The sequence below is a fragment of the Mesoplodon mirus genome (assembly GCF_964341445.2).
Source record: "Mesoplodon mirus genome assembly, chromosome: 7".
Taxonomy (NCBI): domain Eukaryota; kingdom Metazoa; phylum Chordata; class Mammalia; order Artiodactyla; family Ziphiidae; genus Mesoplodon; species Mesoplodon mirus.
In genome coordinates, this window is record NC_138983.1 from 103117621 (window position 1) to 103134198 (window position 16578).

The window sequence follows — 16578 nt, forward strand, 5'->3', positions numbered from 1 at the left end:
ATGCAATTTTTGTATCAGTGGCCTTGAGAAGAGTCCTTCAAATACTGTATCAGAATTATGAGAATCTTGTAAATAATTGGTTGAATGACTGAACAAAGGGAGGAAGCAACAAGGAAGCCTGCCTTTCTCGAGTGCCTGGGTACAATATTTTGCCTCACCATTCCTCTAGTATGAAGTTATTGGTTGCAAATCATTTAAGTTTTCCTTCATTATTAAAGCTCCAGGGCTTCCCTGGTGGCGCAGTGGTTGAGAGTCCGCCTGCCGATGCAGGGGACACGGGTTCGTGCCCCGGTCTGGGAAGATCCCACGTGCCGCGGAGCAGCAGGGACCGTGAGCCATGGCCGCTGAGCCTGCGCGCCCGGAGCATGTGCTCCGCAACGGCAGAGACCACAACAGTGAGAGGCCCGCGTACCGAAAAAAAAAAAAAAAAAAAACCCTAGGTTGATGGATAAAGACGTGAAAGGAAGGGACTGTCATGTTCAACCTCGGTGCCGTGAATCAAAACAACAGTTTATAAACTGCCTAAAGAGGCACACGCCAATTGTGTTGCCACTGTGGGAGGTGGAAGGAACTTCCGGTTCTTGCCTACCTGCCAGAGCCCTCGTGGAATGTCTCCCCAGCGCACGCCACCCCGACCCACGTGCCCTCTGCCCCTCCCCCACCGCAGAACGGTTCAGCCCGCATTTTCCTGTTTACTTTCAAACGTGTCCCTCGTTGACTTGGATCCCGAGCGTTTGCTGAAGCAGGTCGCTCCCTGGCTCCTGGTCTTGACTTTTCTCATTGAGGCTACCAGGCAGCAGTAGTCCGTGCCCAAGCCTGCAGGATGGCTTCAATAGGAGGTAAGCCTATAGGCTGGGGGTGTGTTCTCAGAGACCCTGCCATCCTCACATCCTTCAGGTTCACACGTTACACTTAACTGTGGGCACCTAGTTGGACTGAAGTAGAGGGAGAAGAGAGCACTGGACGCACAAGGACATTTCACCTGGGGAGACTGGGGAGCCTGAAGAAACCTGAGACTGCCCTGGGGAGGAGGGGTCGTTGCAGGTGGATCAAGAGGAATTGCCCTGGCTATGGAGAAAGGATGGCAGCAGACAGTCTGATTCTTTCTAGAAGGGAGACAAGCCACTTTGAAACGTGTGTGTAAGGATGTGTGTGATGTCCTGGTGGTGACACAGGGAGGGTCATGAGGAAAGCCTAGAGCTGTATTGTGTTCCTGAGGCACCTGAAGCTTGCCTCACCATATCTTTCAAAGGGATTTGAACAGGAGCATACTGTATCTCAGGGGGCCGTGGGGAGAGATGGTCTTGGTGAGAAAACTATTCAATGGGGCTGTGTGTGGCCACACCTGCAGTGAAGTGTCCTCTCCGAGAGCTAGGCAGGGGGTTACTCTAACTGCCGCAGCCCACACCTCGTCCACTCCTCCCAGCCCAGAGCTCACTTGTCAGTTCAGGTAACTGTTGCCTTGGATTCAACAGGGGATGGGCAACCGTTACGTGTAACTGCAGCCAAGAGAGGGCTCAGGTTCCTGAGTTGCTCTGAATTGTTCTTCCTTTTGTGGAATGGCAGTACTTCAGACCTACTTCATCTTGTCCAGTATCTCATGGTGGACCCTCAGGCTGCCTTGAGAGGAAGAGGTTGTTCCTATTTCATGTCACTCCTTCATGGACAGGGAACAGATGTGGAGTGGGGTTGGTTCGGGTGGAACGTCTATGAAGGCTGCTTCCTCTTTTAAAGGGGGAAGGAGTGTAGCCCAGGATCAGGAAGATGATCTTCTGTGTTACTATTAAACGTCCTATGACATCTGTTCCGGTGAGTTAGGTGCACCGTGGTGTGTACCTTGTTCTCCTGAACGGGGATGTGTTTCAGACAACTTGATCGCCATGGCATCTGGCTTATGCCTGCATCTCAGATTGTCTCTCCGTTATTGGGAGCTGGAAGGGGAAGGACCACAGGCAGTCTATACTCCCACGACCAATGTAACATGACAATTCCCTGGCCCTTGTTTAATCCTCTGCAGCCATCACTGGCTGTGAAATGACAGAATCTAAGGGACACGCGCCTACTTCTCAGACCACGCCAAGCCCCTAGGAACAGAACTCCTGACTGATGACAGTGACTCTGGGCACTGGGGAAGGGGTGGCAGGACCTGGCCCATGTTACGTATCTGCTGTGGGTTGTTCTGAGATGCAGGTCCTTTCTGGGCCAGTGTCATGGGTTTGTATCAGGATTCCATTAGAGATATTTTCCAGCATTTTGTTTTGTTTTGTGAGGCTAGGAAAGAAAGAGGGGATTTATACTGAGCATCACGAAAAGGAGGACTGAGGAGGAGGTGGGGCCCTAATATTTTACACAGTGCCTGTCCACAAAGGGCCTTTGGGGGCCTAGAACTTACCTTGCAGAAGGCCCCTACCTGCTAGTACGCCGGCTGAGGGGCATTTCTCACAGAGCGGATGTCCACACAGCTCCAGGTCTTGGGAGACAGCCTGTGAGGCTTAGGTGCCAGGGTGTGCCTTAGGGAGGCTCTCCAAGTGAGTGCTTGCTGAGGCAGTTTCTTCTCGGCAGGCAGGGGTCAGGGAGCTTGGTGGATGGGCGTGGGGTCACGAGTGGAATAATTCTCAACTGGAGGTCAGGGCATGAAAATCACTTGAAGACATTTGCACGCTGCAGTTTCCCTTGTCCAAGAGTCTCTCATCTGTGGAGATTTACACTCTGAGGCCGCAGAAAGCCTCAGTCCCACTTGCCCATTCTCCTCCTCCATTCACTCCTTTCCTTTGCCTCAACAGCATCTGCACTGCTGGGAACGGATGTCCCCATGAACCCCGGTGCCTCGTGTACTTTCACGGCAGTGTCCTTTCCTCCACCCATTCCTGGCGCCCAGCACTGGCCACCCTGGGAGCAGCACCTGCCACCTCTCATCACCCCCGCATTCCCTCCCGGCAGCAGCCTGCGGCTGCCAGCTTTCCCCAGGATGCCTTTGGTGGCTAATGGTGGCTGTGGCCCCGGTGCCCCTGGGGCTTGCAACTTCACTGTACAAGTCAGGTCACAAGGGAGGCCAGTGCAGGCCCCCCAGACTCAGACCTTTATCGTTCCTCAGGGCCCCCTCAACTGGAGCGCTCCAGGGGCCCTCAGCAGGAGTGCTGCATGTCCTGCACCCATATTCTTAGCAACCCCTGCGATGGAGACCGTTGTGACTGCTCCAGCTGTTGGAGTTACTCAGGCTGGCAAGGGAGGCTGGACCCCAGGCTTTCCTCCTCAAGCTCCACCACCAGCTGCCCAGATGGCCCCTAACATTCGTCCAGTGAACTCTGGGCCATGGCCACATGGCACTTCCAGGGAGGGCAGCCTGGACACCAACCAGCCCTATGCCTCGCAGGAGGACTGCTCTAACCACCAGAGCGTGTACAGTAACTTCCGACGGTGGCAGCGCCTCAAGCCACTGGCCCGGAGACACCTTCCCCAGAGTCCTGATGTGGAAGCTCTTTCCTGCTTTCTCATGTGAGTGAACGCTCAGGGGGTCATGAGCTTATCGGAGCTCTTAGATAAAGAGGAACTGGGGATGGACTCGCAGGTTAGGTTTCTAGGGATACTGGAAGCGAGGTGTGAGGGCGATGTCCACGCCACGAGAAGGCACACTGTCGGTCGTACGGGCGAGCCTGCCAGTCCATGACATCATGACTGAAATGTGCCTATCTCAACTGACCCCACCCCCCTGTGAGTCTAGCCAGCTTGCTCTTCCATGATTCTCCTGGTAATATGGCCTGAAGACTTGCAGTCAGAGAGGGTCGTGGTGTACGTTGAGGAGCCAAGGAGTGGATGCCACACTCTCCTGTGCTGCCGTCTCCTTTCATACAGCACTTGAGTGTACATGGCCGGGGGAGGTCACTTCGGAGAAGGGGGAGGAGCGCGGGGCCCAGGAGAGCGCTTCATGCACGCCTCGACTTTGTTGATGTGGAGAATTCCACTAGGAACAGGGTGATGGGAGAGCTCTCCTAAGGGCATGGGCTCTCTCCCACTAGAGTTGTGAGCCTGGCAGGCATTTCCATCCTAAACCTCCGGTCCCTCGTAAAAAGGGGACAATCACACTTCATTCAGAGGACCGTGCAGAAGACTCCTTGGGCTAATCTACAAAGTGTGAGCAGATTGCCTGGCACATGCCACGCCTCATTGATGATGGTGATTTTTATTATGAAAAGGCAGCCTTGAAGAGGAAAAGAGCTCCCCAAGGCACAGTGTCCCAGCTGTAGCCTGGGAGTGGATGGTCATCCTCGAGTGAGTGTGAGGTGGTGACAGCCGTAGCCGGGAAGGCTTGTCTCTGCTCTCCCAGACACCTGCCTCTCACTCTCCTGTTGCTCAGTCATGCTGTGTTGAGTGATGTTTGGTCCACATTGGTGGGTGGGGTCAGGCAGGTGGGGGCTGGGCTGGGCACAGAGACTGACCCCGAGTGCTTACAGCCCAGCGCTTCGATCCCTGGCCCGCCTGAAGCCCACCATGACACTGGAGGAGGGACTGTGCAGGGCCGTGCAGGAATGGCAGCACATTAGCAACTCTGACCGGATGATCTACTACGAGATGGCGCAAAAGTGAGTCAGCGTCCTGGGCCCAGGGGCTGCGTGGAGGGTGAGGCGAGTGGGTGAGGGCAGGGTCTGGCCGTGGGGGTGCTCATCAGAGAGGACAAAGGAGAAGGGCTGTCGCTCGGAACGGGGGGCCCGCAGCCCAGAGGCCCTACAGTCCTCCAGAAACCCCTCCCTCACCTTGAGAGTTTGGGTCTTCTGTCCTTCCTCCACCACGAGCTCTGCCCTCCCCTGAGTTTGACCTACCCTTGCCCTCACATGAAGGTCTCAGGACGGGGCAGGGTGAAGCTGTGAGTCCAGTAGGGGTCCAACTCCGGCCATATGGGCTGGGCCGGGGAAAGAGCTCCACCCGCCAGCCTGCTGCTTCCTTAGTGGTGGCTGGCTGGCGGCCACTGACATAGATTTGGGACCCCCTCTCCTCACGAAAAGTGGCCTGAGTGGGTACCCTGGCATCCCTCAAGAGGCTGGGGAAGCCAGCTGTCATCAGCCTAAGGGTCTCTGGTCCTTCCAGTGTTTGCTCCACGGTAATCCCCATGGTTTAAGAAACAAAACCAAACAAACAAGCACCTCTCAGAGGAAAGGAAGGCCTGTCCTCTAAGCTCAGCATCCACATCGTCCAGCCTCTCCTGAGCCCTGTCTCCAGGTCTACGTTCCAGAACTCTCAGGCCCAACCCAGGGTCCTGGATTTGGGCAAGGACCCCTGTGGGGAACACATGCCTGTTCTAGCCTCCGGCTGTCAGCCCTTCATGTGGCTCTGGATGGGGGGCATGAGGAGGGTGCCCCCTGGGTCAGCCACGTGTCCCGTTGACCTGGTTCAATGCAGCGACCTGGCTCTATGCTGTTGAATGCTCTCCAGTGCTGGTGAGGCAGGAAGGGTCCCAGATCTTCTATCAGTTCCAGGAGCAGCTCTCTGCTGTGGACAGCACCTCACAGGGCCTTGACAGCCCCAAGGCACATCCTCTCCCAATCCCTCATTCTTGGCTGCCTTTGTTGGGCTCCAGAACCCAGGCCATTTTCTCAGGGTGGCCTGTGCCTCCGTCACCCCCCAGGTTCATGGAATTTGAGGCCGAGGAGATGCAGGTTCAGCAGTTGCAGTGGATGCAGTGCGCGCAGGGCCTGCCTCCTCCAGCCCCACTGAAGCTGGATCCTCGGGGGCCCCCAGCCCCGAAAGTGGGCCTTCAGCCAGCCACCCAGGTTCCCACTGGAGTTGAACGCACAGGTAACAGGGGCCCAGGGTTGGCCACTGTTCCCATGTGGATCATTTTCCTTCAAGACAGGGGCATTGGTCTTTCAAGCAAAACAGCCACCGAGGCGGGGGGTGGGGGTGGGGTCTCAGATGCCCTTTGTCACTACGGGGTATGGACTTGGTCAATTTTGTAACTTCTCTCACACCTCCCTGTCAAAGGACTGCACACAAAGTCTGCCTAAGAAGTGGGCTTGATGGGGACACCCCTGGAAAATTGGAGGTTCCCCACTTCCTTACATGTGACTCTCTTAGATGCCCCCTTACCGCCCCCCTCCAACTGTGCATGAAGCTTCAGGTGGTCCTGACCCCCCCACACCCACATCAATGTCCCCCAACAATGCCCTCACCAGCGTGCGCTCGGTGGTCAGGAGGTGGACCGGGAGCCCCTCACCTTCCTCCCCTTCCTCCTGCTCTGCCTCAGCCTGTGCTCCCAGGATGTCCGGCCCCAGGGCCCAGCCCTTCTGCCCGAAGCCACACAGGTCCCAGCGACCCCCGGAGCCCAAGGCACCCGAAGAGATTCCACCTGAGGCTGTGAGGGAGTATATGGACATCATGGAGGCACTGGTGGGGCCCGTCCACTCAGCCACAGGCGACTCAGATGCAGAATGGGGAGAGGACGGAAATGAGCTGCAGCGGGAAGAGGACGGCACCTACTCGGACCCCGATCTCTTAAGCTACATCGACAAGCTGTGTTCCCAGGAGGACTTTGTCACCAAAGTAGGCTAGGCCTGGAGACTGGGGTCTGCAAGATGCCAGGGCATGGAACTCTCAGCACCCAAGATCTGGGTTCTGCTCAGGCCGTTGGGACTTCGGCTCAGCTCCTTGTTCCTGAGCCTGGTGTTAGGGGAGGTTTACGCAGATGTTTGTGTGTATATGTTTGTGTCTATCTGTGTGTATGCCTTTGTGTCTGTGTTTGTGCCTCTGTATATGTGCTCTTTTGTGTGTGACTGTGTATGTGCATGTTTGCATGTGTGTGTGTGTGCGCTGACCATCCCCGCCTTGTGGAGGAGAGTGGGGTGGGTCTCTGCTTTTCACTTTCCCTCCTGGCCTTCTTGTCTCACAGGCCACTCCTGGCCAAGGATGCTCACAGCCTCTTCTTTCTGTTCTAGGTGGAGGCAGTCATTCACCCTGGATTCCTGGCAGATTTGCTTTCCCCAGACCCACAGCTGGATCTCTTGGCCCTAGGGAAGGAGCTGGAGCAGGAGGAAGGGCTCACCCCCGAAGAAGTGAGTCAGGGGAGGGAGAGGGACACTCAGGGAGCCAGGGGACCCCACGGGAGGGGGACCCCAGGTGATCCAGGGGACAGGGGAACCCAGATGACCGAGGGGAGCCAGAGGAGGGAGGGATCCCCGGTAGAACAGGGGACACAAGGGACACCCAGGAAGACCAGGGCACGGAGGGACCCCAGTGAACAGGGGAGAGGTAGGGCCCCAGAACAGGAGGGCCACATAGCGCTGTCCACCCCTCCCCTGCCTGGGACGCCTGGCATGGGGAAGGGCCCGTTCTGGGGTGGGTGCAGTGCAGGGTGAAAGGAAGGAGAGGATAGGGAGCCGGGAGGGGAGGGAAGGTCACAAAGCTGGGAATCAGTTGCAGGAGGATGGCAGGACTGCCACAGTGTCTGTATTTGGATTCGAGTCCTGGGGTCGCCCGTCCCCTCCTCCCCCCCAGGGCCATTGTCCCACAGCCCAGTGCTCCTCCTCTCACACGTGTCTGTGGAGCCATCACTGTCCTCCTCCCTCCTACCAGCTGGTGCAGAAACGACTCCTGGCCTTGAAAGAGGACGACGGTGTGCGGGCAGCCCCGAGTCACAGTGCACCCGGAATGGCCTCAAGTCCTTCTGAGTCCGACGCCGGCCAAGGTGCCCAGAGGCACGACCAAGACCCCCATCTAGGCGTCAGTGATGAAGCCTGCCCTCCAGAGATTGATTCTGAGGCTCTTCGTAGGCTCATCCAAACAGACACTGCCCTGTGCAGGCCCAAAGTCTTTGTTCCCTCTGGAGGACGTCAGGAGTTCTCTATATTCCGGCCCGTACGGCTCTCCCCTCCCCAGGGTCAAAGGCGCACTGGCCCTCTACTGAGATCCAGGGATGCGTCTGTTCTCAGAAAGGCCTCTCCTCTTCGGGAGGCCCGAGTGCCCGCGGACGGGTCCAGTGAGAACGAGGAGGTGCTCCAAAGCGTCTTCATCGTAGACTCTCAGCATATACTGGTGCCTTTCGGGATGTCCCTCAGTCCTGCGCATGTCTCAGCCCTGGCTTCCTCTGGAGGTTGGGGGGCCCAGAGTGCTCCCCAGTCCCCCTCCTCTCAGAGAAGAGGCCTCAGCCCAGCTCCACCAGCTGCTCCCAAGTCGAGGAAGCGGGCTCTGTGTGGACGCCCAGCCGCTGCTGAGAAGCTGCCCATCCCCGGGGCTGGCCTCGGCGTCTCTGGGAGGCCAGCCTTGGCTCTGGGGCTGGCTCGCCCCTCACAGCTGAGAAAGAGAAAGCGTGACCCGTTTGACACAAAGAAGCGTGGGAAGAGGAGGAAGAAGCACTGCAGCCAGTAGGGAACAGCTGGGCCGGCCCTCCAGGGCGAGGCCCCAGGGCAGCCCCCTGGGGAGCCTAGGGGCTCCTCCTCCTCCCAGTGCTGAACCTGGATGATGTGGGGGGAAGGGAGGGGGGCAGGACCACCAGAGTGGGGAGGGGGAGCGGGATTGTGGGGGGTTAGGGAGGTGGGGGAGGTGGGTGTGGTCAGGTGTGGGTGGGAGGAGGACCTTTGGAGTGATGTATGTAAACTGTGAACAAAGATCGTTTTCGTGGGACATGCTCTCAGGCCACTGTCATCTTGTTGGTGTTGAGCTGCTCCACAGAGAGCGATCCTGAGAGGAAGGAAGGATGAGGGAGGTCACAGGAGCTCTGGGTCTACAGGTGGCCACACCTTTCCTCCACATAGACAAGGACTCCCCAGGCTGCCCCTGGGAACGTACAGCTCTCACTTTTCCCCAGGGACCCCCTCATCAGCCCCTTCTCTAACGCCTGCTTGGCTAGGGCCCTTCTGGGGCATCTGTACCCTCTTCTGCATCACTGAACCTTCTGGGGAGGCAGAGCTGCTCTTGTGCCTTTCAGCCCTCTGGACACTCACCAGTTTCTAGGATGGAGCCTGGAGACGGCCCTTGTCATTATGGAGCTTCCCTCTGCTTTCCTCATGTGGCCAGACGACGGCGCTGGGATGACCCTCCGCTCATCCAGGGTTTCCTGTGTGGGTGGCCTGACCAGAGACGAAAAGTCTTGGCCATGGGGACAGGACTGTCTGCCCATCGTAGCAGGAGCATCCTCTAGTCCCACTGGGATTATTGCAGTGTGGAGAGTGGTGGAGGCAGCTACCTCTTAATCCCAATGAGGATGGAACAAGGGGAATGGGTGTGGGGAAATTCATGGGGCACCCGTTAAAGGTGTGTCTAAGGGAAAGGACAGTTGGGCCCCTTTGTGGAACTTGTGGGATTTCTGTGCAGCAGCATCTCGTTCAACTGAGGGAGGAGGACCCATCTGGCTGTGGCTGTGGGGACTGGCGTTAGGGGCCTACGGGTCCGCAAAGACACCCCAGAACTACTGTCCCTTCCCTTTGCACCCATGGCTGGACATGTGTGTGTACTGGTATCAACACTGGTTTGTATCCCCATAGAAAACAGATCCTCCTAACAAACTATGACCACGTTTCACAAGAACAGCTTGCTCACAGGGGCAGCAGGGGGTGGGAGAGGTGTCTGTGGCCCCAGATCTGAGTGGGAGCTGGGATCCATGCCGAGGAGTGTGGAGGCCTCAGTCACCGTCCTGTGGGTGCCGGCAGAGGCTTCGAATCATCAGAGCAGGGGAAATGACCCCCTCATTAGAGTGAGACGAGCAAACAATGAGGGGCAGGGAGTAGACCCCTGCTGTCTCCCGGAAGTGCCTCCCCTCCCAGTCTGCTTAGCCTCTGTCACAGCCTGTGCTGGCCCACCTCTGAAGCCCCTTCCTCCTAAAGCACTGAGGTGCTCTGATCTTTTATGGACCTGCCCTGGGCCTCACCCCCCCTTCCCTGCTGGCCAAAGGCTCTTCTCCTGCTTCTGACTTCTGATTCCTTCCCCAGGACCCAGGCAGGTGTTAGGACAACAGAGATTCCCTGAACATGACCCCTACACCACCAGCATGCAAAACTGGGGCCGCAGGCTTCCACAGGTGGCCTGACTCTCTGCTGGACCCTGCAAAGAGCTTGGAGAAGAAAGGGGCTCATGTCTCTCCACCTCCACAGAATCTGTAGGTCAGCCTCACAGGTCCCCCTCTGTCCAGGTGGGCAGCACATATGTGCTCCCAGCCCTCCTTGACCCTTTGTGAAAGAAAGTTTTTGCAGCTTAGTAGTCTGATATTAGTCAAGGTGTCTCAGGGCTTGTTCCTTTTGAAGCCCTACAGGAGAATCTGTTTCCTTTCCCTTTCTGTCTTCTAGAGGCTGCCTGCATTCCTTGGAATTAGTCCCTTCTTCCATCTTCAAAGTGCATCACTTTAATCTCTGCTTCCCTCATCACATGGTCTCTCCAGCTCTGACTCTCCCTGTGTCCCTCCTATACAGCTCTTTGTGTTTATATATAGCCCACCCAGAAAATTTAGGATAATCTCTTCATCTCAAGATTTTTTACTTAGTCACAGCGGCAAAGTCCATTTTTCCATACAAGGTAACGTTCACATATTGTCATACGAGGGGTTAAACACGGACGTTTTTGGGGAACCATAATTTACCCTACTAGAAGAAATCCACAAAAATACCTACCATCAGAATCCACATGAATAACAGACTATGACCAAGTGGAATTTATTCCAGGGATGCAAGCCTTGTTCAATGGTAAAAAATCATCAATGTAATCTACCATATTGAGTCTAAAGAAGAAACACATACTGTCACACCAATTAATACAGAACAGGCATTTAACGAGATTCAACACCCATTTATATTAAAAATGCTCAGAAAACTAGGAATAGAAGGTCACTACCTCAACCTAATAAAGAACATCTACAAAAAACCTACTTCTAACATCACATCAAATGGTGAAAGAATGAATGCTTTTCCCTGAGTTCAAAAACAAGGTTAGAATGTCCACTCTAATCTTAGTTTTCAACTTAGTACTTTAGATTCTAGTTAGTGTAGTACAGCAAGAAAAGGAAAAAAGAGGCATACATATTAGAAAAGAAGAAATATAACTGTCATTCTTTACAGATGACATAATTGTCTACATAGAAAATTCCAAGGAATGTATAAGTAGACTCATAATAAATTATAATAACTTGCTTTAGCAGGATCTCAGAATATAAAATCAATACATAAACATTAATACACAACATTGATCGTATTTCCATATACTAGTAACAAACTGAACGATTGAAAACCAAAATTTAAAACATAGTAAATAGGTTCCAGTTCAAGATGGCAACATAGGAAGATCCTGAACCCACCTCCTCCCACAAACACACCAAAGCTACAGCTACATATGGAAAAATTTCCTCTGAAGAAAACTAAAAGATGGTGGAGCAACCCCTTCACATCAGGAAAACCAGAGGGAAACCACATCAAAACAAGTAGGAAAGGCTGAGACACAATTTTGCCATAAACCCCATCCTTGGTGTGGAGACACACAATTAGGAAGGAACTCAAAACCTGGAGCTTCTTCCTGAGAGGTGAAGGGTATGGACCCCACATTGGGCACTCCAAATTTTAAGGCTGGCACCTGAGAGATAGACCCTCAAAACATCTGACTTTGAAGACCAACAAGGCACATCCCATGAGACCCACAGGGCTGTGGTGAACTGAGGAACAGCTCTTAAAGGGCCTGTGCACAGACTCACCTGTCCCAGGGCCAAGTGTAGAAGCAGCCCTTTGAAAAGCACTCTGACTTTTGGTGAAAGAGACTCACTTCCCAATTTTAAAGCATTAATCTGAGGAACAGGGGCCTGCTGGAATACTCCCCAGGGACAGAGGCTGGCGGGTGCCATCTTCCTGCTCTCTCTCTGCCTTGATAAAACTGAAAGGTGCCATCTTTTTTCCCCTTTTTCCTTTCCTGCAGGTGACAGCTTTGTGCTCCAGCCAGCTGGCTCCTTCTTCCCTGCTCTTCCTCTGTCTTGCTATATATATATATATTTTTTCTTCTTTTCTTCTTTTCCCTCTTTCCCTTTATTCAAATGGTGTCATCTTTGCACTCTTCCCACCGCCTCACTCAGCCAGTAAGCATCATCTTCACACTTTCCTTCTGATGTGCTCCAGAGAGCCAGAATCTCCAAGACAGGAGATCCCATTTTTGTGGCCTCCACTCAGGGGATGCTCCTTGATCACCTGGCTCTGGAGGCCAGGAGGGATTTCTTTTCTGGGTCCCATGGGACTGTAACAATTGGAGAGACAGTTCTTGGCAGGATACCACCCCCAGGATGTACCACTACCCATCAGACTGAGACACAGCCCCAGCCTTTACATGAAAAAGGCCTATTTGCTAGTAGGGACAAGACTTAAGAGCAGGCTTCAGGTTCAGCACACATCTAGAGGCTACGGATGTGCTCTCGGGGAAGGTAGGCTGGGGTGCCATCTCTCCACCCTCACTCTGCCTTACTACAGTTCACTGGTATCTCCCAGAATGGAGCTTGTACACTTATCTGAAGCACTGTTTTCTTGTGACTGCTCCCCAGGGAACACCTTCAGATTGCTTGCTTCTGGGGCGCAGCAGGGCTTCCACTTGCAATCTCACAAGACTAAATATATTTGCATTCTTTAAAAGCTGTTACCAAGTTTTCTGGCTTCCTATCAACCTAAATCTAGGTGCTGCCCGAGATCCTCCACTTTGGGTTGCTCATTTGTCTTGGCACACCCTCAACTGCTGGGATGGTGTGCCAGGTCTATTAAAAATAAACTGCTTAGACAATCACAAAGGTTTGAGAGGCAACCAAGAGTAGACAGGGTTAAATGACAAGGTTCATCTGTCACACAGCTCTTCAAGACTGGGAGATGTGGCTATTTCACTTAATGCATAGAAACCAACACAGAGAGTCAAGCAAAATGAAGAAAGGGAGGACTATACTCCAAAAAAAGAACAAAATAAAACCTCAGGAAAAAATCTTAATGAAATGAACATAAGTAATTTACTTGATAAAGAGTTCAAAGTTATGGTCATAAAAATGCTCACTGAACTCAGAAGGAAAATGGATGAAAACAGTGAGAACTTCAACGAAGAAATAGAAGATATAAGAAAGTTCCAAATAGAAGTCACAGAACTGGAGAATGCAATAACTGAACTTAGAAATACAGTAGATGAAGCACAAGAAAGAATAGGTGAACTCAAAGACAGGTCAGAGGAACTCATCCAATCAGAGAATAAGGAAGAAAAAAGAATGAAAATAATGAATAAAGCTTAAGGGATTTATGGCACATCAAATGGAATAACATTCACCTTATAGGAACTGCAGAAGGAGAAGAGAAAAGGGGGCAGGAAACATTTGTAGAAATAATATCTGAAAACTTTTCCTAACCTGGGGAAAGAAACAGACATCCAGATACAGGAAGCCCAGAGAGCTCCAAAGCAGATCAACCTAAAGAGATCCATACCAAGAAATATTAAAATTAAAATGTCAACGTTAAAGATAACAAGGGAATCTTAAAATCACCAAGAGAAATACAACTTGTTATATAACTTGTTATATACAACTGGTTATACAACTTGTTATATAACTACATCAACCTAAAAAGCTTCTACACAGAAAAATAAACAATCAACAAAATGAAAGGGCAAGCTACAGAATGGGAGAAAATATTTTCAAATCATGTACGTGATAAGGTGTTAATATCCAAAATATATAAGGAACTCATACAGTGGCTATATCTATATCTATATCTATATGTAGATATATAGATATAGATAGATATAGATTTTCAAACAATTCAATTAAAACTTGGGCAGAAGAACTGAATAAAAAATTTTCCAATGAAGACATCCAGATCACCAACAGCGTTCATGAAAAGATGCTCTACATCACTAATCACCAGGGAAATGCAAATCAAAACTACAACGAGATATCACCTCAAAGAGACTAAGACGTAACAAATGTTGACAAGCATGCAGAAAAGGAAACCCTTGTGCACTGTTGGTGGGAATGTAAATTGGTACAGCCGCTATGGTAAACAATATGGAGTCTCCTCAAAAAATTAAAAAGAAAACTACCATACATTAGCAATCCTGCTTTGGGTATATATATATCTAAAGGAAATAAAATCACTATTTCAAAGAGATATCTGCACTCGCACGTTCATTGCAGCATTATTCACAATTGCCGAGAAATGGAAACAACCAAAGTGTCCATACATGGATAAATGGATATAGAAGATATGGTAGGTACATAGATGGAATATTATTCAGCCACGAAAAAGAAGAAAATCCTGCCACTTCCAACAACATTTATGGATCCTTGGGGCATTATGATGAGTGAAATAAGTCAGAGAGAGAAAAATAAATACTGTATGATGTAACTAAATTGTAGACTCTAAAACAGCCAAACCCAGAGAAACAGAGAATAGAATGGTTGTTGCTAGGGGTTGGGGTTGGGGGAACTGGGGAGATGTTGACCAAAGGGTAAAATATCCAGTTAGCACATGAATTTCTGGGAATCTAATCTACAGCATGGTGATTGCAGTTAACAGAACTGTATTATATACTTTAAAGTTGCTAAGAGAGATCTTAAATGTTCTCACCAAAAAAAATGGTATTTATGCGAGGTAACGGAGGTGTGTTAACTAGCTCTGCTGTGGTAATCATTTCACAACATGTAACATACCAACAGGTTGTACACCTTAAACTTACACAATGCTATATGTCAATTACATCTCAATAAAGTTAGAAAAAATACAGAAAACAAACTGTTGCACAACATTCAAGCAAAAATACTAGTTTGGAACTGCTTTTTCTTGAATTTAGTCATTGTTCCTTCTTGAATCTGTTTTGTATCACATGATAGCAGACTCATACAGGCAGCTTACTTCTGATCAGGCGCAGCCAAAAAGAAGCAACTGATGGTATATGGAAGTTTAGGGATAAGCTATGAGATTTCTCCCTTTCTTCCTCTACTTTGTGAAGATTCTCCAGCAGCAACTGTGTAACTTCCACGGCTCCAACTCCAATGAGACAGAACTGGTATGGTCTGACATTGATGATCATTTAACCTGGCCCTGGACACCTTTACAACCCTCTCCTTAACTTTGCCTTTCCAGCATAGGGGTACAAGTAAATTCCTATTCCTACTAATCACTCCATTATCTAGGTGGCCCTTCTTTACTTCTCAGAAGTTTCATCACTGGTGTTCTTAATACCCTGTATTAAATTTATTTGCAAAGACTTGAAACAATTTCTATTTTATTTGTTATGGGCAAATACAGTATAATAAAATTTCCAAATATTAAAAAAATTAGAAGACACATGAAATCTCAAAATGGGGAAATGTTAGAGCCACGTTTAGGAAGAAAATGTACTAATATTATTGGAGGAGAGAATTCAGGAATTGGAAGATAACACTAATGAGTTTGGAAGGTATAAGACTGTGGAAAAGTTTGAATGGTGGGCTTCATGCCACAGGAAATAGGGAGTGATTCAAAGTTCTATAAAGATTGTGCTCACTTCAGCAGCACATATACAAAGTTTTATAAGATTAATCTGAAAGTGGTAGGCAGTTTGGAGTATGTGATGGAGTGATGTCAAAGAAAAATTGCACCAGATGGTTAAACAGGCAAGGAGTACTTTACTCAAGATGATTCTGTAATAGGGGAGAGAGACTGAACTCCGTTCTGCTGAAACAAAAGGCATGGAAGTTTTTAGATGCCAGGATGAGCTGTAGGAAAAATAGTAGAGGATGCTGGGGAAGAGGTTGGTCAATATAATTAGACCATCTCTGTTTGCTTTGGCTCTTATCAAAGTTAGGCTCCTATACTCCCCACAGAGACTGGGAAGTAAGGGCAATACCTTTCTTGAAGGTTATATTTCAAAGAGCTGACTCCCAGGTCCTTGAGAAAGACATTTCTGGGTTGGAAAATTATCAAGTGACTAGGAGAAAATTTACATCTCAAAGGGGCAGAGAAAGAATTTATAATTTCAAGTTTCTTAAAGTAAATGTTTTCAGAAAAGGGAGGTTAGGGGCCTATGGTAAAGAAAAATCCTGTCTGAAGTTTAGGCAAACTGAGGGACACATTAAGGCCATCTTGATCAGTAGTTAAAAATAGCATTACCGGGCTTCCCTGGTGGCGCAGTGGTTGAGAGTCCGCCTGCCGATGCAGGGGACGCGGGTTCGTGCCCCGGTCCGGGAGGATCCCACATGCCGCGGAGCGGCTGGGCCCGTGAGCCATGGCCGCTGAGCCTGCGCGTCCGGAGCCTGCGCTCCGCAACGGGAGAGGCCACAACAGTGGGAGGCCCGCGTACCGCAAAAAAAAAAAAAAAAAAAAAAAAAAAAAAAAAAAAAAAATAGCATTACCTTCAGGAAGGTTATTTTATAAAGAAAAGCAATGCTTTAGGAACTTTCTCAGAAGAATCAAAAGTAACTGTCTGCTAGTTAGATACAGGTCAGGAATAATGAGAAAGGGCAGTTACAAAGTAAACTCAACTAATGTTCTCTGTGTTGTAGCTTTAATAAAGATGAAATAAGTAGAAAAAAAATAATCCATTGGTACACGGTGAGAGCCAATTGGATGGACTGCCCAATTAGAAATACTTCTTTATTTTCTAGTCATTATCAGTCAAGGA

General features: G+C 50.4%; 2 protein-coding genes across 2 annotated transcripts in view; one reads left to right on the plus strand and one right to left on the minus strand.

The window, feature by feature from the left end:
• The window catches only part of LOC309808921 (forkhead-associated domain-containing protein 1-like), a gene marked incomplete at its 3' end in the record, with an annotated part of 289187 nt that overhangs the window by 46101 nt on the left and 226508 nt on the right, over positions 1-16578 (minus strand). The window lies entirely within an intron of this gene.
• On the plus strand, positions 2347-8611 carry LOC309808109 (NUT family member 2G-like). The gene is made up of 6 exons (XM_082628108.1): positions 2347-3495; positions 4452-4580; positions 5621-5927; positions 6070-6534; positions 6927-7043; positions 7564-8611. Exons 1-6 carry the CDS (start codon positions 2813-2815, stop codon positions 8353-8355), a joined length of 2493 nt encoding a protein of 830 aa, XP_082484234.1. The 5' UTR covers positions 2347-2812; the 3' UTR covers positions 8356-8611.

What these genes read in the sequence shown, in the direction of transcription:
- LOC309808109 (XM_082628108.1), top strand. Translation starts at nt 2,813, where the DNA reads ATGAACCCCGGTGCCTCGTGTACTTTCACGGCAGTGTCCTTTCCTCCA. An exon ending in TACTACGAGATGGCGCAAAA is followed by an intron (nt 4,581 to 5,620) that starts GTGAGTCAGCGT and finishes GTCACCCCCCAG; the next exon opens with GTTCATGGAATTTGAGGCCG. An exon ending in AAGGGCTCACCCCCGAAGAA is followed by an intron (nt 7,044 to 7,563) that starts GTGAGTCAGGGG and finishes CCCTCCTACCAG; the next exon opens with CTGGTGCAGAAACGACTCCT.